General features: G+C 35.4%; 2 protein-coding genes across 5 annotated transcripts in view; both read left to right on the top strand.

The window, feature by feature from the left end:
* The window catches only part of LOC108967569 (sushi, von Willebrand factor type A, EGF and pentraxin domain-containing protein 1), a 53,352-nt gene extending 41,033 nt beyond the window's left edge, over window positions 1–12,319 (top strand). Inside the window, exons 2-14 of the mRNA XM_018931081.1 lie at window positions 1,005–1,267; window positions 3,258–3,732; window positions 3,857–4,009; window positions 7,599–7,748; window positions 7,901–8,077; window positions 8,156–8,451; window positions 8,581–8,989; window positions 9,158–9,337; window positions 9,405–9,531; window positions 9,607–9,719; window positions 10,617–10,970; window positions 11,031–11,516; window positions 11,590–12,319. Of these exons, the coding sequence (XP_018786626.1) occupies window positions 1,005–1,267; window positions 3,258–3,732; window positions 3,857–4,009; window positions 7,599–7,748; window positions 7,901–8,077; window positions 8,156–8,451; window positions 8,581–8,989; window positions 9,158–9,337; window positions 9,405–9,531; window positions 9,607–9,719; window positions 10,617–10,970; window positions 11,031–11,516; window positions 11,590–11,723 (3,317 nt within the window). The 3' untranslated portion in view covers window positions 11,724–12,319. The remainder of the gene's footprint in view (window positions 1–1,004; window positions 1,268–3,257; window positions 3,733–3,856; window positions 4,010–7,598; window positions 7,749–7,900; window positions 8,078–8,155; window positions 8,452–8,580; window positions 8,990–9,157; window positions 9,338–9,404; window positions 9,532–9,606; window positions 9,720–10,616; window positions 10,971–11,030; window positions 11,517–11,589) is intronic.
* An 11,689-nt stretch (window positions 12,320–24,008) lies between these two features.
* The window catches only part of LOC108967572 (protein twisted gastrulation), a 3,226-nt gene continuing 1,340 nt past the window's right edge, over window positions 24,009–25,894 (top strand). For all 4 annotated transcript variants that reach the window (XM_018931089.1, XM_018931087.1, XM_018931088.1 and 1 more), the window contains exon 1: window positions 24,009–25,458. In XM_018931089.1, the coding sequence (XP_018786634.1) occupies window positions 24,575–25,390 (816 nt within the window). In that variant the 5' untranslated portion in view covers window positions 24,009–24,574 and the 3' untranslated portion in view covers window positions 25,391–25,458. The remainder of the gene's footprint in view (window positions 25,459–25,894) is intronic.

The raw sequence follows: 25,894 nt of genomic DNA, 5'->3' as shown, positions 1-25,894 counted from the left end.
TTATATATCGGTTATAAAATGGTTATATATTGGTTATATCTGTAAATATTTAGCATATCGTCACCCAAAATGCAAAATAACGTAACATCACTTTTTGCAGGTGAAAGAAAAACAAAATTCAAGTTTTGGTTATAAAATGGTATTAGTTATATTTAACATTTTATGCTACATATGTGTATGTAAAATGACGTAGGGAATCGTAAACAATAAACAACTGAATTTTGATTCTTTAATGTTAAGTTGCTTGGCATTTTAGATGACGATGTGTGCCTGCAATAAGTACAAATTATATACTTACAACCAATCAATAAATTATTACGGTAATACAGAAAAACAAGTAGAAAAAAAACTAAACTAAAAACATTTTATTCGATTTTTTTTTAATTTAAAAAAAAAAAAAATTTTTTTTTTTTTTACTTCTTTCATTATACTCTTAGCGCTACTTAAAGGGCAAAAATGCGCACTATTTTGGAAAATATCAGAATTGTGTAAAATTTGTAAAGTAATTATGGTTAATTAACAGCGCCTGTCACAAGCTCGCCTCACAGCCGAACAGTTACTTTATGCGCTTATATTAAATACAGAACCATTGCTTGTATTGTGTAGTTGTTGGTAAAGCGTTAGAGCTTAAAAATAGCACTTGTTTGCTAACTACTTAGCGGCGTGGTGTTATCGAACCGGCAACCTGGTTTAGTTTTTCGTTTTTGTGTACGCGTTGACACTTTTCTAATTTAGCAAATCACGCCTAGCGAGTTTACGCTTAACAATACAAAAACATAAAAGTAGGCTCATACGGATTATACATATGTATATACATGTACATATATGCATACATCATATATATTATATTAAATTAATTTTCGCTCTTTAATAGGTCTAAATAAAAATATATTTATTTACTTTATTTGCAGCAATTTACTGCTAAATTAAACGCATTTATTTATTAATTAATTGAATTTTATATGTTATTTTTGTAATTTCATTATTTTTCTTTGTAATTCCAGTTTGCGGCCAACCTGCCGTGCCGCTTAATGCCAAAGTACAGACCATCTCCGGCGATGTGGGTTTCATAGAGGCCAAATATGATTGCGATTCCGGTTATGAACTCTTCGGCCCGAAGTCCATCAGATGTGATCCGCGAACTGGTTGGGAGCGTGAGTTGCCATTTTGTGGCACGAATGTGGCTTATCGCAAGCCAGTTAATCAGAGTTCATATACGCGTGCGGGACCGGCGAATTACGCCAACGATGGCAAGCCGGGGAATAAGGTAAATGTTGTGAATATATTAATGATTTTATTGGTGATTTATTATATTATTTCTGAAATCAATACTTAAAGAGGTTTGTTTAAAAAACGCAAATTTTTAAAAGCTATCGAGACTAGTTACAATACTTGTTTCCGATGAGTTGATATAGTTAGATGATTTTGCTTGAAGGGCATTACCTCATCTAGATATCGTCATCCAAAATTCAAAATAGCATAACATGACTTTATAAAAGATTACAGGCGAAGGAAAAGCGATCTAATAAAAATCACTGATGTTTGAGTTTTGTTTATAAAGTGGTTATATATTGGTTATAAAATGGTTATATATTTGTTATATCTGGCAGCGACAGCATAAAATTTTATGCCACTTATATGTACTATGCTGTAATGAATAAGCAATAAAAAACTCAATTTCGGTTTTTTTTTTTCATGATACGTTATTTTGTATATTAGGTATATAGTACATATAGTTTTCAAAATGATTTCTAATAGCAATTTTAAAGTAATATTTTTTCAATAAACAAAGTAGAAAGTGTTCCACAATCGACGACTATAAAATATCAAATTAATAAATTTAACAGAAATATTCAAATTAGTATAAAAAGATTTCAAATTGTTCATTAGAATCAGGGATATCCAATAACCGAAACTAACACCTTTCCATCTAGATTTACTAAATTTTTGTAACTCTTTCCTAAAGTGAGAACTATCTCCCAAATATAATAAACTATTAAAATGTACTGACAATTTTAAGAGGTAAGAATATCTAGATATTCTTTGCAAAATTTGTAAGTCAAACAACTAAAAATTGGTTTTACGAATCTATTTCTCGAACCCGCATCACACGCTACAGGAACACTCAGTACAAATCTTCGAATATTATTCTTGAAAACTACTAAGCAGTCCAGCAATCTAACAAGTCTTTCGCCACATTTAAAAAAAAAAATGTATGTTTCGACATGAATCATAACCTCAATGTTTCCACTTAACGTTTCCTAGATCGAAAATGTCTTAAACCCATACATCATCGTGAAAAACTTTTTTGTAAAATGGTATTAGATCTATACTAAAGTCACGTGTCTTCTTTCCAATATTTAGACGTTTATTTAAGAAGAATATTTAAAATATACCTAGTATTTATAATTCAAAGTATTACCCATCTCAAGCTATAATACTTTTCCAACGTTCAGAAAATTTAAGGTATCCATGCCGACATGCACTGGCTTGGCTTCTAATTTCCTCATGATTATATTTGTGAGCCGTAGTCAAGTTAGGCCGTAATTAAACTTCTTTTACCTCTCAAGAACTTTCTTCGACTTCCAAGCCATAATCATGACATATGTCAACCACGCACAAGGACAGTAGCTTTCCAACGCTTGTTCGGAAAACTGTAACAATTCAATAATATTTTTGCCAAACTGCATAAAATTGATATTAGGTTAAGTTAGATAAATATGAAGCTACGAATATTTCCACTGGACTGCTAGAGATGTCTCTGCCGTTTTGATCCCCAGAGCTGCCAAGTATGGTTCAAAAAGATCGTCGCATATCGACAAGCCGCCTAGAGCGTGACACAAGTTTATTTAGTCCGGCAAAATTTGAACAATTGAGAAAAAAGTATATAGAATTTTCCACCTCATCTTCCTATTTACGATTTCGACAAGTTACGCCCTCCAAAATCTTTAGCCTCAGCGCGTGAGTATAAATGGAACAGTGTCCAGTTAGCACAGTTAACACTCATCATTACGGCGATGCGGGTCTTGCTAAGGGCTCTGGATCAAAAAGTTTTGGCATCCTACCAGTGCTGGTTGCTAACCAATACCTAATAACACAGTAATAATACCATGCAAATCAGATCGAGGGGAATGAGGTTTATAAAACATATTGAGTCCTCAGGAACAGTTTTGTTCAAAGTTTGAAACTTCATCTTTTTTATATTATTCTTTATAAAGAGTTCGTTAGAGTATATATACTATTACTTAAACTTACAGAACCCCGATGGCCAGCAATGTTCCGAAACGCAAAAAGAACCATCACCCTGGTGGCGCGTTGACCTGCTGGCACCACAAGCTGTGCGCGTAGTGCGCATCACCACACGTGGCTGCTGCGGCCACCAGCCCTTGCAGGACCTCGAGATACGTGTTGGCAACAGCAGCGCCGATTTACAACGCAATCCACTCTGCGCCTGGTATCCAGGCACTGTGGAGGAGGGCATTACGAAAACATTCTCCTGTGCACGTCCACTCATCGGCCAATATGTGGCCATACAATTAGTGGGTGTGGAGGGCAGTTTGAGCTTGTGCGAAGTGGAGGTCTTCACCAACGATGAATTCTCCGTCGATCGCTGTCTCAGCCCCAATCTAAGTGTGGACACAGTGCTGACGACATTCTCGAAGACTTGCTACGAATTCCATGTTACGAAGGGTGAGAATTTCGAGAAGGCGCAACAGATGTGTGAAGCAACAGGTGAGTATAGTTGAAGAGGGGTGGTGGGAATGATGATTTATTAATTGGCAAGAATTTGTTGAATTTTTTTAATATCTTTCTGTGCTTATTCTTACTTATCTACGTTCTTTTTTGCTGCTTTTAGGTGGCAATTTGGTGCACGATTTTCGTGGTGCCGCCAACGATTATATACTCTCCGAATTGGAACGCCGCAAATCCGAGCTGAAGACACAGCTGGTGTGGATTGGTGCGCAAAAGGAGCCCGGCATTACTTCGCGCACCTGGAAATGGGTTAACGGTAAAGCATTGATGTTGACTAAACCTTAATTTATTGAGTTGCGAATTTCACTCACGGAAACATGGACGTATTTCAGACGGCGTGTTTGCTGCAATTAACAACAAAATTTAAAGAACAAAATCTGAAAATATAATATTTTACACCCAACCAGTTAAAAATACTCCCTTACACATTTAGCTGTCACGAATTGTGTAAATTCACCGAAATGAAAATTTATTATTGTGTCGTTGTGTTGATATGTCTCTTCGCGTTTGCGCGTCAGTCGGCAGCAGTCGTTTTGCCTTTAGTGTTATTTTTTTTTTTCATTTATTGAAGTAATGCATATTTCATTTGTTTAAACTTTTGTGCCATAAAAAACCGGTTCAATTTTATTGTGATCTGCATGCAGACTCGCACCTTAAAAGAGAACTCGACATGCAGTTCTGTGTGGCTTTTGTTTTTGTATCGATGGTTAGTAGCGCCATTAGACCAGTTTAATTAAATAAGTCCGCCTTTATGGCGAAAAACCTTGTACGCCTTACGAAAGTCAACAGTCCGGTGGCGTTGTTGGTCAATAGGCCGCAAAGACATTATGCGATCAATCATAAACGGGGGAATGGCAGGCGGAAAAATTATGAAAAGACTTTATACGCATATGTTTTCAACAAAATGTAACTATATCATAAAGAAATATTGAAGTTCAATGTTATTTTTGGCAAGGGTAATGGCTGAATGCTTTGACATTATGCAGTTACTTTAGGTTAGGTTAGGTAATCTGCGCGTGTAACGAATTTTAGCAGACTATCACCATCGATTCCTTCTCCAGTGCATTATACCTTGCTTGCCAATGCGGGACAAGTGCACAAGAGATGCTCCGTTGTTTCCCTAGTGTCCGGGTTTAGAACATCCTGCGTACGTGTGTCGCCGCCAAACAGTGACCAGTTAGTATTCCCACCATAATCTTACAGCCTTTTTTATCGAGTGATGGAGGAATTTTGTGTATTTCTTTTGGTTTTAACAGTTCACGGATTCTCTGAATAGTAATACACAGAATTTTGAGCTAGAAAAGCTAATATTTTCAATTCCAAAATATCATTATAACTAAATGATTCATCAGTTGGCAATCTCCTAGGTTGTTTAATAAATGTTTGCTTTTGGATCAAAATTATTGCAATTGAGTAAAGAATTTCCTTTATTTTCCTTTTGTTATTCTATTTTAGCTGTCGAGTTTTCTAAAGAATTATTTCATCACTTTGTAGAATTTTTCTTCGAAACCACATAGCATATTATTTAATAGATGGGGTTTCGGCTCTAAAATAGTTACTATGCATATTGCCATGATCAATTGTCCAATAGAAAACCCTTCCTGATCATTGCTGATAATTTGAATTTATTTTACTAAATCCTTAATGATGGTTCTGCAGGCAGTACTCAATTATAAAATTCAAATTTTCAAACACAAAACTCTTTAAGTTACTTCCGTTTGCATAACCGAAGTTCACATTTAAATTGGTGGCTTCAAGATTGGGCCAACTGAATAGGCATTTCATTTTATTGTCTATAGACCACTAGAGATAATTTTTTAAAGCAAACAGGATGAAACCCATTGGAAATGAAAGATAAAATAATAAAAATTAAAAGAGAAAAACAAAATGCGGTAAATCCTTAGAAGAGCTTGGAAGAGGAAGGAGAGGGACGCGGTGGCATTATTAAGAATTAAAACTGTTTAGCTCGCTTTGCGGCAAAACTACGAGTTCTACAGGAAAAAGTTATGAGGCAAAGTTGTAGGTAATGAAAGAATCTAAAAGTTTTTTTCAACACATTTTCAATATAATCTCAGAATTTATGTGAAAAATTCAAATATCCAAGTTTTTGTATTTTTTTATTTTTGTACATAACAATTTTTTGCACAATATTTGGTGTAAATTTACCTTCTTATATCCCAAAAATAATGATTTATTTTCGTTAAAAATATTAAGGAGAAAATCGTATGTTATTCAAGGAAAAACTTCTGATTTTCATTAAAAAATTTTAACGTTCAAATTTCAGAGCTTCTTTAAGGCGGTAATTGAAAATTCTACTTAAGTTATAAATGTATAAAAAATATATTCATTGGCATAGTAAATTCTCTCAGAAATTGCAAATAAAGTCATAGCCTTTTGGAGGGAAATTTAAAAACTTAGTTCAAGTTATAAATAGTAGAATAATAATAATAGTATAACTCATCTGTACCTCCTGAACTAACTCATGAATGGAACAATGAGCATCACATTGAATTTTTAGCAGCTTTGTCGTGTTTTTTTTTTTAGTTTTTTTTTTTGGTTCATTTTTTTTTTCTTCCATTTCGATGATCGTTGACAAACAAGTATGTTTAACAGAAAAATCTATGACTTATCGGCAGTTATAATGCTTTCCATGAATGTGGAATCGGAATTCGCACGATACAGCATGTGCAAAGAACCCTCTTACGATAATCTTTATGAAAATAATTCCGCGTTTCATACGCAAAATATCTACCAAAATCATGCGAACGGATTCGCGAACGTTGCCGATCTTTCTTGCCATCATTATAGTACTTGCCTGGCAATTATCAATCACCATATCATTCACTTTTATCTATTTTCATCAGTTGGAAAGTTCGAAGGTTGTTCAAAACGAGGCATGTTTTTAACGATCTCTCGACCGTCTTTGAAAGCCTTGTACCACTCGTTGGAATATGTTCTTCATTACACAATTATGTGATTGATTTCCGGATCATACTGAAAAACTTTTCTTAAAAGATTAGGGGTCTAAAACCGATTTCACAAATCTATCTGCTCTAACCTTTAACATTTGTATATTTCACCATATTGCATTTGGAAAATATTTTCTTTCCAACATATGCTCTTCACTGCCATATGTATAGTAAATATATATAGTTTTGGCGAAACACAATGACCATATGCATATGTATTACCTAGGGCAAGTCTCTATGAAAGTGGCATTGAAAACCAATGTTGATGACCAAAATTTCATACAAATTCGACACAACAAACGGCTGCGCCAAACAAAGCCCAAGTAACAACAAAAGCGCCCAAAAACAATAAAAAGCGAAAACCTTTATTATAAATATTTTAATGACATGTAAAAATATTTGTTTGAGCGCATAGAAAATCCAGTTAAAGCAACAACACACTGCAGACAGTGTGCGCTAAAAGGAAAAGGCCACCTTTTATTGAATGCCATACTAAATATAATGGGCGTGATTAATGCCACAAGGCAAACATACACACATGCACATATGTGTGTTTACTAATTGTTGTATGCAAATGCAGTTGGCCAAGGCGTCTATACTTGGTCAACAGTAAAATGTTCTTTGAAAAACGAAAGTCTTTTGCGTGTCACGGCGCATTTTAATTAAGCATTTTCTATGCATTGTTGCTGTTAAAAGTGAGATTAAGCACAGTGTTGGTGTAATGGCATGTATTAAGACAGGCTTACAAGTGCATGTCTGCAAAGCAACAAATGCGACGAGCGTTAGGCGCGCTTTAATGACCTTGCGGCATTGCAAATTCTCAACTAAATTATAAACGTTATTGTGTAACGGTGTTTAATAGAAGCAAATTTACAGGTGAAGTGGTGCAGAAACCGGCCTGGGGCAAAGATCAGCCCAACAACTACAATGGCGAGCAGAATTGTGTGGTGCTGGATGGCGGACGCAACTGGCTGTGGAACGATGTGGGCTGCAATTTGGACTACCTGCACTTCATATGTCAGCATTGTGAGTGTTTGTTGCAAAAACCCCGCTTGTTGTTGTAATGCAGTGGTGTTTAATTGATATCTAATTGCTTGCCTTTCTATTTATAAATATTTACACAAACTCTATCGCCATCCCACACTAACTCTCCCACTCTCTCTACTACATTAACGCAGCGCCCCTCTCCTGCGGCTCGCCGGACTCACAGCAGAACACTACAGTTATCGGACGCAATTACACCTTGGGCAACACAATCATATACGAGTGTCCGAAGGGCCATTCGCTGCTCGGCGATGCAGAGCGCACTTGCCGCGCGGATGGCACTTGGGGCGGACGTGCACCCACCTGCAAATGTGAGTAGTCGCAAATATTTTTCGTTAGCCATATTTACCATACTTGCTAAACTATATACACCCCCACTCGTCACACAGATGTCGATTGCGGTCCGCTGCCGGAATTGGAGCATGGCGCCATTCTACTGTCGGAGCAACGCACCAGCTATGGCGTGCAGGCGACCTACACTTGTCATGAGAATTACACGCTCATTGGCAATGAGAATCGCACTTGTGAGCTGACTGGTTGGACGGGCAAACAGCCGGAATGTCTGGTTGATTGGTGTCCTGAGCCGCCACGCATCGCCGGCGGCAGCGTTAGTGTGACGGACCGGCGCGCCGGCTCGACGGCCACCTATGAATGCGAGGCCGGTTATGTGCTGGTGGGCGAACCGGTGAGTCGACTTTTGTTTTCAATAACAACACGCCAAGCCACTGTAATATGATTTATGCGCTAGTTGGCGGTTTTGTAATGTAAATTTATTTACAAATATTTTATGCACTTTATTTGTGTGTGTGTGTAGATAATTTCCTGTGGCCTCGGCGGTGAGTGGTCCAGCAAGCCGCCATCATGTCGTTTTGTCGATTGCGGTGCGCCGGCGCGGCCCGATCGCGGTCATGCAGTGTTGGTGAACGCGTCTACAACAGTTGGTTCGATGGTGAAATATGAATGTGAAGAAGACTACTGGTTGGACGGGCCGTCGGAGTTGTACTGCACCAAAGAGGGTAAATGGTCGGGTGATGCGCCGGTATGCGAGTTGGTCGCTTGTGATACGCCGCATGTGCCAGCCGGTTCCTTTGTGGTGGGTTATGATTACAATGTGCACTCGAAGATTCAATACAACTGCGATCCGGGTTATGTGCTGCGCGGCAGTCCGACATTGGAGTGCCTGGAAACCGGCGAGTGGAATACGGATGCGCCATTCTGTGAATGTGAGTATGGAACTAGCGAAGAAAACTAATAGATTTGTCCAATCAAAACTACATGGTTACACCTTACACCTTTTTACTGGTGGATCTACCCTCCTCAAGCTTCAAAATCTCCCCTTTGCTAAATTCCAATTATATTCTCTTATCAAGCAAACATTTTTTTTTTTTCAGACATCGACTGCGGCATTATCACACCCATACCGTACGGCTCCATAAAATACACACAGAATACTACATATGTGGGTTCGGAGGTCACCTTCAGCTGCACGCAATCCCATAAACTGAGCGGTGTGCCTAAACGGGTTTGCCTGGAGTCCGGCGTTTGGAGCGATGCCTCACCGAAGTGTGAGGGTAAGTCCATTTTCTTTAATTATATTCTCCTAACCTAACCGTTCTTAACTAATCTCTCGACTTGCAGAGATCCGCTGCTCCGAACCTGTACTGGCCGCTCACAGTTTGCTCTCGGTGACAGGCAATGATCGCATGTACGGACGTACTCTAATTCGTACTGCGGACTCCACACAGAACAGCGCACAAACATATAAGTAAGTTACCAAGACATTTTTTCTCTCTTTCCTTGTTGTTTGAGTACCATATACCTTTGTTAACTTTTTACTTAGGATCGGCGCTTTGGCTAAATATCGTTGCGAACGCGGCTATAAGATGGTTGGAGAGGCTCTTGTTACATGTGAAGATAATGGCCAATGGAGTGGCGCTGTACCGGAATGTGTGTGTAAGTATTCTTCAGAAATCAAAATTCAATTTTAATCAGACAACGATGGTTATCACAAGCGGAAGATTGGTCCTGATCTTCCGAACCTGGAACTTCATGTAGACACGGCTTATACGGTTATAGCTGAGTTTACAACAGCGAGCTAACCTGTCTTCCTCTTCGCTCTTTGGCGCCAATTGGAGATTCTGAGTGTAGCCAGGTCCTTCTCCCTCTTCTTCTCATTCGGACAACATGACTTGGCCTAGTCAGCGTTGCCGCTGTCTTTTAGTTCGCCGAACTATACGATGTTGACGAATATCTCGTACAGCTCTTCGTTCCATCGAATGCGATATTCGCCGTTGGTAATCTACTAAAGACCATAAATCTTCCGCAGAACCTTTCCCTTGAAAACTCGTAACGTCGACTCATCAGATATTGTCGTCATCCATGCCTCTACACCACATAGCAGGACGGGAATAATGAGCGACTTATAAGTTTTTTCGTTGAAGTGGACGTGCTCAGCCCTTTCTTTTGCAGATTTTAAGTACTGCCAGGGTTACTCTTTCATATTTCAATTTTCAGGAAGAAATTTTAGAATATTATTGGACAACTGGAACAAGATTTATAAAGACATCATCTTCTCCTAACCTCAAAGTGAGAGGAACTTTTATTTATCAACTCCATTTTGCATGATGTTGGGGGGCTGCTCCTTTTTTATCAGCTTCTTAAATAAGACTGTTTCAGTCCTTCTTTGAATTGAAAAATATATCTTCCCATCAACAACTGTTGGTTGAAAGAGAACAACTCTTAACTGAAGATCTTCGATATTTTATCTTCAAATAGTTTTCCTTTAATGATCCTTACCTCTATTATATAAAATCTCAACTAAAACCCTAAAATTTTTCATCTCTCCTCTAGATGTTGAGTGCGGTATTCCAGCTAATATTACGCATGGCAAGGTGACCCTAGCCACGAATGTGACATATTATGGCGCAGCCGTTTTATATGAGTGCAATCCTAACTTCAAACTGGACGGAGTATCACGTCGTTTGTGTACAGAGGACGGCACTTGGAGTCACGAAACACCAGCTTGCATTGAGATCACTTGTGATGAACCAGACATCAGCGAAAATCTTATTGTCGATTTAATCGATCACTCAGTAGGCTCGCAAGTGAAATTCAAATGTGCCAAAGGGCGAACACTGATCGGCAATGATACCAGGATCTGCTTAAAGAACGGCAAATGGGCGGGGAAGAGTCCAAGCTGCAAGCGTAAGTATAATCGAATACTTAATTATTCTTGGAAGACAATAAAGTATTACTTTCATACAGCTGTTGACTGCGGCCGACCGCCGATGATCGAGAATGGACGCGTCATAGTTGTGAATGAGTCCACGCTATATGGCGGCTCTGCGGAGTACCACTGCATACCGAGCTACAATCGCATCGGACAGTATCTGCGCAAGTGTACCGAAGATGGCACCTGGAGTGGCGACGAGCCGCGTTGTGAAGTTGCCGCCACAGAAGCACAAGAAAGCTCTAGTTTAGGTACCGGCATTGCGATTGGCGCTACAGTCATCATTTTGCTGCTCTTCATTATCGGTCTGATATTTCTGCATCGCAATAAAGCGCGACCGGTCAAGAATACCGAGAATGTGCAGGCGGCCGAGACCAAAGATGAACGCAATGCGGCGGTGATGTCTTACTCAACGCTCGAAGCCAATAACCGCCTACATTTGGACAATGGACCGCCGGCGACATTCAATACGTTTCAAGTGAATGGACGCAATGGTAATGGAACCATTGGCCGCAAGCCAGGTGGGTGAAATGTGACGTAAAAACATTAAATTAATTAATTTTTGCGTTTCAATTTTTTGTTTTTGGCATACAGAGAACATCTACGATCAAATACCCAGCGAGCAATTCTATGATGCGCCATATGAGATGCGCAACAACGACGAGGTCTACGAACCTGAACCGACGGCCGGAAATGTCATCACCATAAACGGTATATCGGTGCGATGAGCAGCATGCGGAACCGCACAGTCAGCACGTCGTTGTGGTTAAATTTTAATAAATATTACATAAATTAAGTGCTAAATTCATGTTGAGCATTTAAAGTAGTAATTTGGGGCTCTTCTAGCTCTTTCACTATTTTTGTTTTCGTACTACAGTGCAAGCTGCTCCACTGGGCAGGCATTACTATTAATTTCTGTGTAGCATACTAGAGAGTGTATGAAATATGGCTTGAGTAGACACGAGTTCTTTCTAACTTGCGCTGCGGACTGTGTATTAGCGGAAAATGTTTTAAGAGAACGCAGAGAGAGTAGTTTCATACATATCGTTTTTGTGCCTTCTAAAAGTACAGTCCAATAGTTTAGTTTTGCAAATAATTTCACACTCTTATGTACTTTTATAACGAATCGTCCTTATATAATATGTTATTTTATATATATTGCATAATCGTGTAAACTCTCTTATAATCCTATGCATATACTGTTATAATGAATATAATGAATAGACGAATATAATTAGTGTATCTATCTAGTTATAAAATTGTAGATTTTGTGTAAATTTTTTGCTTAGTTTTAAATTAAGAAATATGTTTACCCATTTTAAGTCTAAGTTGCCTTGTAAATATTACGTTATGTGTTTAATTTGTATGTTAACTAAATATTTATTAATATAAGTGGCCTGTGTCGCACAATAAATAAATTATAATAACGAATTGAAATATACTATATGTTGAAAAATAAATGATATTTCATAGAATATTGAAATAATTTGCAAAAAATTATAGACAGAAATAACCGATTACAAATAAATCAAAAATCTAATAAAAAGGTTAAAAATAGTTATATTGCTGATATAAATTGGTCATATCATAAAACTGAATTTCCATATGATTAGCTATAATTTTCAAATCTGTTAATACAAATTGTGTCCTAAAAATAACCGAACTTCATATATTTTACTGGGGGCAAAAAGTAGTAAGACTTTTTAATGTAAATTTCGCACGAACATTCATTTTGATATTTTTTTTTTATTGGTATGACTGTCAATAATCAAAATAGTTATAATTGCTTGGTATACTCTTGTCTTTCTAAAGTACATAAAGTGCAATCGACGATGAGTGAAATTATTCAACGAAGAAAAGCCATTCAATTTTGTGGCGGAAACAAATTTTTGATGCCGAAACGGTCAGAATGATAGAAAAGGCATTCGGTGACAAGTGTTTTTGATTGATATACGTCATTCAAAGAGGGAAGAGAACACGTAGACGACGAACCACGTCCAGGACAACCATCAACATCAATTGGTGATCGACACGTCAATACAATAAAGGAATTAGTGCTTGAGAATCGATGACTAACAGTGAGAGATTTTACGGACATTTTTGGAATATCGGAAGGATCACTGAAAGATCATTCGGACCTAAAAAAAGTGAAAGCACGATTGATTACAAAGTCACTAAATTTGTTGAAAGTGTATTGGTGCCAAGGAGGCTTACATTGAGGGTGACGACATAGATTTTGAAGAATAAATTAAGAGTTCTAAAATTATGAACAGAGTCTTCCTATTTTTTGCCCACACTAGAATAGAATATAAATTTGATTATCTTGAAAAGTTATTATACCCTGAACAGGGTATATAAAATTTGTAACACCCAGAAGGAAGGGTCTGAGACCCTATAAAGCATATATAAATGATCAGTATGTTTAGCTGAGTTGATTTAGCCATGTCCGTGTGTCTGTCTGTCTGTAAATATACGAACTAATACCTCAGTTTTTAAGATATCATTTTGAAATTTTGCAAACGTATTTTTCTCTTCATGAAGCTGCTCATTTGTCGGAAATGCCGATATCGGACCAGTATAACACATAGCTGCCATACAAACTGAATGATCGGAATCAAGTTCTTGTATGGAAAACTTTCACATTTGACGTGATATATTCACGAAATTTGGTATAGATTATTTTCTAACGGAACAATGTAACCTCGAAGAAATTGTTCAGATCGGATTACTATAGCATATAGCTGCCATACAAGCTGAATGATTGAAATTAAATGCTTGCATGGGAAACTTCCTCATTTGACGATATATCTTCACGAAATTTGGTATGATTTATTTTTTATAGAAATAATGTAATATCAGAAGAAATTATTGAGATCGGCTCAAACCGAACGATAGGAATCAAAGGCCTGTATGGAAAACTTTCATATTTGACGTGATATCTTCACGAAATTTGGCATGGATTACTTCCTAAGGTGACAATATCATCTCCATAAAAATTGTTCAGAACAGATTACTATAGTATATAGCTTCCACACAAAATGAACACATAGTTACTAACAGAAATGCACCTGTGAAGGGTATTTAGCTTCGGTGCAACCAAAGTTAACGTTTTGTCTTGTTATTTATTCAAAATAGACTCCATTGGACTCAATGTAACGTTTGGAAGGATCAAACAGTGCTTGTTTATATTTGCATGTAATTTATACCTAGGATTGTTCTTCAGTACCGCTTATTGAATAGCAGGTATATCATCATAAACTTCTCCCTTCGTATTGGTTTTCTGTTTTGGAAATAAAAAATCGTCACAGGGTGACAAATCGGGCGAATACGGAGGACTTTTGGAGAGAGAAATCAATTTTGTATCATAAACTCGTGCACTTTTTTGGTATTCATATAATTAATATGGAATAAAGCGCGCAAAACTTAAAATCGACCTTAGTAATGATCATTGTCCTAACCACATTTCATTGATCGAATCATTGGCATCGAGTCACTTCATGATAAGACTAGTATTAGTGTGAGACCACAGCGGAAATACAGGCAACTATAAAGCTGGGAAGAAATTCATCCTCTCTCCTCGTGTGTTCTACTGTGATACGCGGAAATTTGGCCAGCGGTGGGGCACCATCGATTCATGTGCTGTCCCAAGATCCATTTGGCACACGATTTACACACGCCACAAGGCTGTTCGCTGACCTATAAGTTTTACTTTTACGGCCTTAAAAAGGACTGTTTATATTTAGTAGTCCAACTGTGATCTCTGGTTCAGCCATTCACTATTACACTTAACTCTTACTAATCTAAACTAGACCACAAGAAAACCAATATATCTTCCACTTACAATGAACATTGATAAATATATTTATTTGTTATTTTATTATATAATGTTTGTCTGCTTTAAACTAGCAGAAGGCAGTTAGAATTTTAATCTCACAATTGACTTGTCATAGAACCTAACTATATTATGAAATATCTGTCACCTGTCGGCAACTGTTTACAATATTGACATAAATATTAATGGAAATTTCAGTATAGTCCTGCTACTATTAAGCATATAGTATACAGTTTTTTACTAATTAATTTTTTTTTCAGTTTTTTGACTAATTTTTCGATAGGTTGAGTCCTGAGTAAAACATTATATTTCTCCATTCTCCAAAGTTAGCCTCCAAAATAATATTAAATATTGCGTTTACTTCGAATTTCGAAATTGGGCTAATTGTATATGTTATTAATAATTAGATTATGTAAGCCAAAAACAAAAAAAAAAAAATAATAATAATTTTTCCTAACAATGTCAATGGTGTGAACAGCATGGGTTTATTAAATTTGCTTACGTTGCCGACGGCTATTGGCTATTGGCTAAAGACTAAAGTTGTGCTATAGTAACTTCAGAAAAGTCGTTGTTAGTTTCTATATCATCCTAATCAATTGTCGGCCTTCAACAAGAATATTAGAGAGCATAACAATAAAACAAGAAGTCAAATCAGATTTTGCTGCTTTAAGACGTTTAATATGACTGTTTTCAACAATTCTTTAAATTAATGAGTATTATAGTGATATTATATACATGGATCTTCTAAATGTAATTTTTCTACATACAGTGGCTTAAATTGAAATTCGGACAAGGTCCAGATAGCAGTTATCATCATATAGGTGTAGGATTTGATTGAAAAATTAGTTAATTTCGTATAAATAGAAGATTTGTATTTTGGAACATACAGTTACGAAAGTGAAAAAAAAATTATCAAACATATCAAACCTAAAAAAATTACTAATGCGGTTAGAGCAAGGTTTTAACTTTGGGAAAAGAGAAGCTTAGCATACGGAAGATCAGTAAAAGAGTTGGATTCAAAAATCTGTCGTCGGGGATTTTTCAAAAAAAAAATGTCAAATCAGTGAATCTCTGAGTAGAAAACTAGACTCAGGGTTCTAGGGAGGTTCGACAAATAGAACTCATTAACCTAAAGGATCGATTCAAAAGCGTTGCAGACAACAGGATGGAGTTCTTAGAAGACTTGAAGCCGAAAACACTGTTACAACTATACGAAACAGGCTACGGTATGCTGGTTTAAATGCTCGACCTCATGGAAAAAAAAAAATTGCCCCCGAAGAACGGTTAAGCAGGGAAGCAGCCGAATGGTTTGTGGATGCTTTTCTTGCCATGGACTTGGAAGACTGGCACTAATAGCTGGAATAGTAAACGCAATTAAGTACCAACAAATACTGGTGGAATATTTAACACGTTCAATTGAAGAGCACTTTTTGCAAGAAAACCTTCTTTTCTTCCAGGATGATTCTGCGCTATGTGATCGTGCCTGTTTCTTACAAGCATGTAATTTAAAAAATGATTTCATAACAATATTAATTGTACCTCTTTTTATTTTTTCTTGGTAAAAGACTTCCTCTGGCAAAATGGAATTTTGACGTTAGAATGGAAAACAGGTAACAGCCCAGATTTAAGCCTTATTGAGAACCTTTGGTATATTATGAAGACAAAGTTAGGAAAAAAGAGACACAGTTCAGTCGCATGAAACTCTCAAGGTTGTCTGGTATAACGAAATCACACCACATACATTGAAGAATTTGCCAAATTCATTGCCGCAGCACGTTAAGGCCGTTATAGAAAGCAAGGGAGTCTCAACAAAATACTAGAGTTAAGATTTTTCTAGTGTCTAATATTTATCAACTTGATGATCAAAAATATTTTTTTAAAAGAATTGGCATTCAAGTTTTGTTGAAACAGATAAATTTTTACATTTTTAAATAGTTACATTTATTATTCACTACTAAAATACCAAAATACTGGGTAATCGAAAAAGTATTTTCGTATTGTGTCATTAGATGTCTGCATATCGTATATCTCCAGTGCCACCAAACACACTGTGTCGTACCATATAGAGTTGGAAAGGTAAGATTTCAAGTTTCATTTTATCAAATGAAATTATATTCGGTGAAATTGAAAAAAATTTACAGCTGTCCAAAAATTAGTGAAATATATTATTATATTTTGAAATTTTTGTATCAAAAAAGGAAGAATGCACAACAATGGTTCGCTCATTTCCGTTCTCGAAATTCCGAAATTTCGATTTACGCTGACGACAGTTTCACACAGATTCAATTTTGTCTTTAGCGGAAAAATCGTGAACCAAAATGATACATATTTGTTTACTTATTTATTATTATTATAAATACAAAAAATATGTTAAAATTTGTTTAGAAATATGAAAAGACTTTTCCGCCACTGTAACTATTCCTGAATTTAATATAATTTCAAATCACTAAATAACACACAATCGTCTTCCTTGAAGCATGGTGTTTCCAGATAAAATTAAAAATATTTATTTTAAAATATAATTATTTGTAACAAATTATTTGTAAACAAACAACAAAAGAACTCATGTGAAGTGATTATCGCTTGAATAAAATTTAAGTGCCACAGCACGCCGCGCGCACAGAAAACATTGTCATAAGAATGAAGTTGTTTACCTACATAGTAATGTGTTGTTAAAAATAAGTCCTCCCATATTTATCTATTATTATCACAGGGCAGCTAAACGAATGCACCCTAACTTAAAACATAAAGTACCTGCTCGCTTTGGCTCTTAATCCCTCAACACTTCACTGCCAAATATTAGTCACTCTTCGCCGCCGCATAAAACCAGTGCTCGTGCGTACGCGCCGCTTAAACTCGATTTACTTAAAATACAAATTAATTCAATTAAAAATTTATTACAAGATTAAAAACGAAAATGTTGAAGTTGCTGCAAAATCATCCAATCGCCTGCAATGTCTTATTTGTGGGCTTTGTTTTTGTCATGCAAAAAGCATTGCAACTCTTTTGCACCGCCGAAATGAAGCTAGAACAACTGGGACAATTGCAAGTACAGCAGAAATTTAACAGAGGAACGGCTGCTAGTGAAAGGAGGGATTGAGCGTGATGCGGCGAAAGGGTCATTGTGCAATTGGCGTGAATTTATTAGTAGCTTTATTTCGAAAAAAATTTAATAGTAATGAATTTAATAAAAATTCCCAATGTGACTTGTTTTCAGGGAAAATAATTGTGGATTAAATATTTTTGTTATAAATTAAAAATTTTGTATATAAATTTTATTTGTATTGAAATGTAATAAATATTAATAATTGTATTGATAAATATTCCAACATAAATTTTTGCGCTCACTACACCACTGTGCTTCATGGGAGGCATCAGCAGGCCAACAGTGTTGTTTGGTTTTGGCTTGAAAAATATTTATAAATGTAGTGACTCTTTCTGTAGTGAAAATATGATTCAGATTTATTGTGAATGAAGGTTTGGTGCTCTTGAAAATTGTAAAAAAAAAAATTCCAAAAAAAAATAAAAAAAAAACCTTTTATAGTATAGAATAAGAAATATAGGAATTTTTTTTTCTTACTAGTTGGAAAAAATTATTTTTAAATTATTTTTTTCTTTTTCGTCAAAACCGAGAAATTTATAATATTAATCAGGGATTTTTTCACTTGAATGGAAGATATTTTCCGATCCAAAATTTTCGAGACATTAAATAAAAAGCCAAGGCAATTCGAAAACAAACCTTGCTCTTCTGATTTGGACCATTTTTTTGAAGTTTAACTCGTTGACTGTCAGTATATCAGCGGTTATCACGACAAAAATCTACTCCTAGATGGCAAGTAAAAAAATATATAGTGCATTTTGGTCTAGGCATGTATCAGCGGTGATACATTGGCACCTGAGCGAAGTTTTTTTTTTATCATGATCACCGATGATGTACTGGCAACCACGGTGTTAAGCACAATCAAATAAAATTAAATTAAAAATAATAATAATAATATTTTTATACTACGACCATGCCACCTTAATGTCAGCACACCATAGCTAACTTATATTACTCTGCATAATTAAAGTTAAAGCGTTCCTAAGCTGAAATCACTTTTTATTAATCAATTTCGTTTACTCAGCATTTGTGTACATATGTATGTATGTATATGCGCCAGCTTATAAAAATTAAGAGTAGTGGAATTTTTTACAAGTTTTTTCCAAAACAAGAAAAAATAATTCTTTCTTAACATTGTCTACACTTTGATATCCGCAAATTCCGATAAATCTGCCTTTAAAACCTGATTTCTCCACGATCAACAATTAATAATAATAGAAAATTTATACACGTACACATGTGTGTGTGTGTATGTTGTGCATGAGCGCCCATACTAATAATAATGCAAAAAATTATTTCTCTGCTTAACTTGTTCCCGAAGTCACACCGTTTGAGACGCAAAAAGTCAAACCAAGACGATATTACAAATGCTAAAAGCAGCAGCACAACAAACAGAGACAACCAAACGGCGTAGAAGACATACATACATACTTAAATATTAGAGACTCTCTTCTGGAAAGCAAAGAGGAAACTTAAGAGCGCCATAGTTTAAGAGCAGTCGCGCAAAGAGTGGCCTGATGAACAGAATCTATAATGTCAATTTAATTAATAATATATTCAGTAATCATTTAAGTATATTTATGTGTGAGCATTATAAGATGTGTGTGTGTGTAGGATTGTATTTTTGCTCAYTTAAGTGGTTATATGAGAATAATGCTGTGCAAGTGTACTTATAGTGCATTAAATGAGTGGTATTTGGAGTGGACCGGAAAGTGACTATTCGGGTCAATTACCTAGTAAATTAGTAAAAACAGCAAACATTTTTAAATGTTGAAAAAAATATTTTTATAAATTTCGAAAAATATTAAATTTTGAAAAAAAACTTTAAAAAAATATTTTCATTTTTTACATATCTCTATATATTATAAATTTTTATAAATTTCGAAAAATATTAAACTCTGAAAAAAAAATTTAGAAAAAGTTTTAAATTTTTTATATACTTCTATAACCAGCCTTCACTTTTAAAATTTTAAAATTTTGATGAAAAATGAGTATTTAAAAAATTGTATACATATTTGTAGGCTTCTAAAATATAGCTCAATCAGCTCAATCAGTATGTTTTTAAAAGCGTTTTCTTTTTTCAAAACTCAATTTTCAAATTTGCTTTAGTAATTACTCGGCGACGAATAACTCGATTGCTCTCAAATTTATTCTGCAAAAACATAATATAATTCAGAATCTAGTTTCATTTATTAAAACTTATTAAAAGTCAAATTTTGGCAGGCCACAAATTGCCAAAATTTTTGATATTTTTTTCAAACGAGGGTCATTATATAGACAATATCTTCCAGTCCAGAAAGCCGCAGGAAAGCTTTATTTTTGTTTGTTTTTAATATTTTTCTTAAGAGGCTTCATGGGTTTCGATTAAAAACAACCCTTCTTCAACATTTTTTTCTCATATAAAAATAAAATATTTTTTTTAGAATTTTTTATTGTAACAAACATACAATAGTGTATTCTGAAAATTTTGAAAAAAAAAATACTTTAAGCTCCGCCATTGCGACGCCATTTCCGGGGGTCATCTAAATTGAAAAAAAAATGCTTTAGTTAAAACCTTACCTTAACGAAAGAAAAAAAAACGGAAAATTTGACATTCTTACAAAAAAATGTATATTTCAGTGAAAATTTCGCGACCTTTTTATTCGAATAGTTGAAATCGAAATCAAATTTTTGTAACCTCTTAACTCATATAACCCCTTAAGATAATTATAAATATTAATCGGAAATAGGAAAGTCCTCTACCTAATAACTTTGTCAGATAGAAAAGTTGAATTCTCTTCTTCAACTGATTGACACCATACCTTGTTTCAAAGAGTTTGTGGATCAGTAAATTTTCTACAAATCTGTGAGTTTTGCAATATAAAATATTTTTCATTAAGTCATAAAATTCATAGGAAAAAAATATTGCCATGGAATAATCAAATTTAACCATATATATATTTTAATTGGTTAGGTTTACAAAAAATGGTAAGAGACGATTTTGTAGAGCACTAAATTTCCTTTCAAACCTTTTAATTGAGATATTTTTAGTGGCATAGAGTCTTTGAGTAAGGCACTACAAAAGTAGGACAACAAATGATGCCATATTTTTCCCCGCTCCTTTGACATTTCTCTTCAGTAAAATTTGCCATTTCATCATGGAAAGATATATGGTTCAAGAACGTGTCGAAATTATTAAAATTTATTTCCGAAATTCAGAGTTAATGGCCTCAACTTTTAGCTGAAAGCGAGGCGAGATATATAAAATAGAAAACTCAAAGGCAAGGAAACTTTCCGTTGCAATTAGGAGCTGGGAGAGATTTCCTAAGAGATGCTTAAAAATCAAAGCAAAAATATATCTTAGCTTTTTTAACTCAACTTAATAAACATGCTTTTAAAATTTTACAACTGATACATAAGTTTTTTTTTATTAAAACAAAAATCGCCTGCTTTTTAGGCGGCCATACTACTTGGATGTACCACTTAATGTTTCGAATTCTCAATAAGATTGTAGCTTAAATAATTTGAATAATTTTTGAACTATTTTTATCTTCTTAATTTTATATATATTCAGATGCCAATCATACATGTAGACCAGTCATAGCCTTAAACTAACCAGAAATCCACCAGCCAAGTGACAGCAGAAATCATTGCTAGGCCTGGTATATTTGTATGCATATTCGAATAAAAATGTAGCTGTGTAGGTGTATGCGTGTATGTAATGCTATGCATTTGTTAGTTGACTATTTAAAAAACACTTCGCATCTATCCGTACATACTGAGGGACATACCTAAGTGTGTATGAATACTTGAACAACAAGAAATGCTGAAATGACAAAGTCGCACTCACACACACGCACGCACACACTTGTCGTAATCTCTCAACAGTCAACGTTGGCATTGGATAACAAAGCAACGCTTCAAGAGTGTGTGCCGCGCAGAGCCGACTTAGGCACTAGAATACAGATGCTTGCTAGTGACGGCAATAATTGCATGATTTTCATCGGAAAATTAATCGTATATCGATAACATGCTTTTATAAAAATTAAGGCAAAGCGGGAGGCGTTCATTAGAACTTGTGTAGACTACGTTCAATAGAACTTGTGTAGATACCAAGATTTAGGGAGATCTTAATTACTTAGACGGTTTTCATTTTTTTTTTTTTATTATTTTCTTGCTAAAAATTATTTGAAAAAATATCTATTGAATATTATTTTCTTATAAGTAAAATTTTTATATTTTTTTATATAACTAAATTATCGATTATTTTATTTTTATTTTTTATAATTTTTTGAAAGTTGATTATCGATTAAAAGTCGTAAAGTACAACCTTGATAATATCAGCACCAACAACAAGATTTCACCAAACTTAGGAAGTAAGCAATAATTTTTACTTGAACACTTTTGCATAGTAATTTTTTGTTCGAAAAATCTTCTGTAAGCAAAAATCAAAATTACATGAAAATTGTAAGTATTTAGCAATTGTCTTCTATAAGAAAATTTTGCAGGAAATTGAGAGTCGTTCGTCAGAGAATTTATTTTCTCAAGAAACATACGACTAATATTTATAATTTTTTTTAACAAATATACTAAAAATGTTTGATTTTATACATATGTACTTATATATGACCTTCCAGTAAATGAAATTTGTACTGCTATCGATCATCCATAATCCCTCACATTTTCAGGGCTTTCAGCTCAAGTTTTCATTTCATCGAACTCTTACAACAAGCTCAAACAGAATTATATGTATTAGAATTTTACAAATTCCTTTCAATTTCTGATACTATCAACCAATCATTCTTAAAACAATCAAATACTCAACCTTCAATTTTTTTCATTTACATTTTCTTACACTCACTTATTGACATTATTTGCATAATATATAAATTTATATAATATGTAAATACAACTTTTTAAGGCTCTTTACTCAACTCCTTCCAGTTATTTTTGTTTTTAAACATATTTTCGTACAATCGATAATATTTATGTATCGATATCACATCAAAAATTATCGTTATCGTTTTACAGTGCTCCCACCAATAAGCTTCATTGACATTCATCTTAAATTAACCATTTTCTCAACAAAGATGTGTGTGCTCGATATAAGAGACACTTTGGTAAATGATCAACAGAGCATAACGGAATGCGACAATAGATAAAATTACACTAAGATTTCGTATACACAGAAATTTTTTTTATTTATTTTATTATGTTTGTAAAAACTGCTGGTAGCACATACTTACTTTAATGATACCTAAGAAGAATTGAATATTTGCCAGTAAGAGTTCAAAAGGTCCGATGTCGTTTACTTTGGTGGGCATGGTAATATTATATAAAAATTCGAGGAGTATAATATTGCTCTTCAAGATACTGATTCGGTAACTGTTTTAAACCATCTACCGATTTTTCCTTAATGTGTTTAGGCAAAGGTGATATTTTGTTAAGAAAAATAGTCTCAAAATTTTTATTATTTTTTTCGGAAGGGCCCCAAAATTTTCAAACAGCTGAATTCATCAGGCTCCAAAAGACGATACTCTGTTAAGTAAAGTAGTCTCAAAACATTCCTTAACTTTTCAAAAGGATCTTAAAATTTTTAAAAAGCTGATTTTATCAGACAATACTAAGGCTTTAAAACCTATTAGGAAGAGAAAGGGAAGCTCGTTTGTTCCTGAAGAACGTTGTTCCGTTGAAGAACTTGTGCTCAGAAATTTAGCCCAAACATAAATAATAGTGTAGGTTTTCCGATTATGCAGTAGTATATAAAAGTTAAGTACCCATACAAAATTATTGTGAAAAATGCTAAATTTTCAGTTCGGAAACTTTCCTCCTCTTATTTAGTGTAAAGTGAGTTATTATGACGTCAGCTTAGCGTTTGTCATAAGCTAAATAACTCTTTGAAATTAAGCATCCCATTTTCAAAGACCCTTCAACCTCCTGTCTACCCTTACTTTAAGCCTCCTGCACCACTTTAATGATTCTTTAATAACTTTAATACTAAAAACAATTGTTTTACCCGGAAAACTTAACTATTCTTTCTTTATTTGCTTTGTCATCTTTTTACAGTGTACTCTAAACTCTAGCACGTCACTAGCAACGGCACATCAGTTTGCACTCAGCGTCGCATAGCTCGGTCAAGTGGTTTTCCGAACCCATTTAATTTGTTATCCTTTGTTCCACAGCAACGAGATTACACAAATTCAAGTGAAATTGATATGAGAAACACACAAACAAAAAGTGACGACAAAAACATAGTGAACCGAGAAATATGAGCGTGCCACAAACATTTATTTAAAGTCAACTTCCAACTTACCTGTGCGACGAGTTTGGCAGTTTTTGTATCCTTTTCTCTTCACTACTGACGCTTCAAAGCAGTCTGTAAATAAATATGAAAACAAGAAAAAAAACACACCATCCAACTACACTCCACACTTTCGTGCTCTTGACAAAAACCAAACAAATAAAACAAAGAAAGCAAGACTCTCTTACGCGTCGAAAGAGCGACTTGTTTAGCGTAGTTAACAGTTTGTTTGTACACATGCTTGAACAGTTTATCTCTGATCCTTAAAGCGAATAGTACAACGTGTGTGGAAACGCGTTAAGTAACGTAACGTCGTCAATAATTTCATGATCGTTGCTTTGGAATTCGCAAAGTCTTCTTTCTTATCATGTGCAACATGTATAAACGGCTAGCGACGCCAGTGCCAGCTGCCACACCATTTCTCATTATCGTTTTGCTGGCGTTCAGCTGTCAGCTGCTCACCACTGCTAATGACGTTACGCGCGACGGCTGCAATGAGTTCGTTTGCGGTTCCATCGTCTCCAAGTGCCTCTTAACGCAGAGCTGTCAGTGTAAATTAAGCAACGCAACTTGTCTGCAAGAATGTCTCAACTGTTTGGGCGATTTGTATACGGAATGCTGCAGCTGCTTGGATATGTGTCCGAAGATTACGGATGCACTTGACGCCGCCGCGCCACGTTCACAATATGGTGAATTCGAAGGCTTACCCGAACTATTCGAAACGCTGACCGAGGATGATGACAACTGGACAGTGATGCGTTTCGCCATGCGCTCCAGTTCGCGGCGTCATTATGGCGCCGGATTCGGTGTTAGTCTAGTGGGTGCCGGGAACGATGGTGATGCTATTGACCGCCAAGCCTCACTACAGAAGCTACAATCGACAGCGACATCGGCGGTGGCGGGGGCGGGCGCGGCGGCGCAACTCAATTGCACGGTGATCTATTTGAACGAGTGCAAAACGTTTCACAAATGTGCGCAAGATTGCGAGAATATGGGCGCGAATAGTTATCGCTGGTTCCATGATGGCTGCTGTGAGTGTGTGGGCGCCAACTGCCTCAGTTATGGCATCAACGAGAGTCGTTGCTCGGCGTGTCCAGAAGATGAGGAGAATGCCGCGGCTGCTGAGGATTACGACGACGAATCGACGTGGACCTATGGCGAGGAGGAGAATAATTATAATTAATTTCTTTTATTGCGCGTCGCGTATATGATGACGAGGAAGTGCCGGAAGAGCAAGAAAGAAGTTGACATGTAAAGAAAAGTGTTTTTATTACACCATTTTTATACGATTTAGTGCACTCAGTCAGCCTGCCGCCAGTGATAAGCTATAGTTAGCTACATGTATCTATATATATATGTATATTTGTCTTTGTGTATATTAACGCAGCGTTTCGTTTGTGGTGTTGGCAAGTCAAGTGTTGTGGGGCTAATTGTATGCCGAAGTAAAGTTGTCTTACTTCATTTAGTCTTTAGTGTTTTTAATATTAAATAAATTATGAAAATGTTTACGCGCATGTAAATGTCTGTGTATTAGTGTCATTGTTATTTTTCGCAAAAAGTTTTGTACCCAAAAAAATAAAATTAGTTTTAAAATAATAAATGAGAATTAATTACAAAAAATTACACTTCTGTGCAAAATTTATATGCCTAACTTAAAAAATACCGACATTATAACCATTTCGAAAAA

This window comes from Bactrocera latifrons, unplaced genomic scaffold (genome assembly GCF_001853355.1).
Source record: "Bactrocera latifrons isolate USDA-ARS-PBARC rearing strain unplaced genomic scaffold, ASM185335v1 scaffold_19, whole genome shotgun sequence".
Lineage (NCBI taxonomy): Eukaryota > Metazoa > Arthropoda > Insecta > Diptera > Tephritidae > Bactrocera > Bactrocera latifrons.
This window is presented reverse-complemented; position numbering and strand designations above follow the sequence as displayed.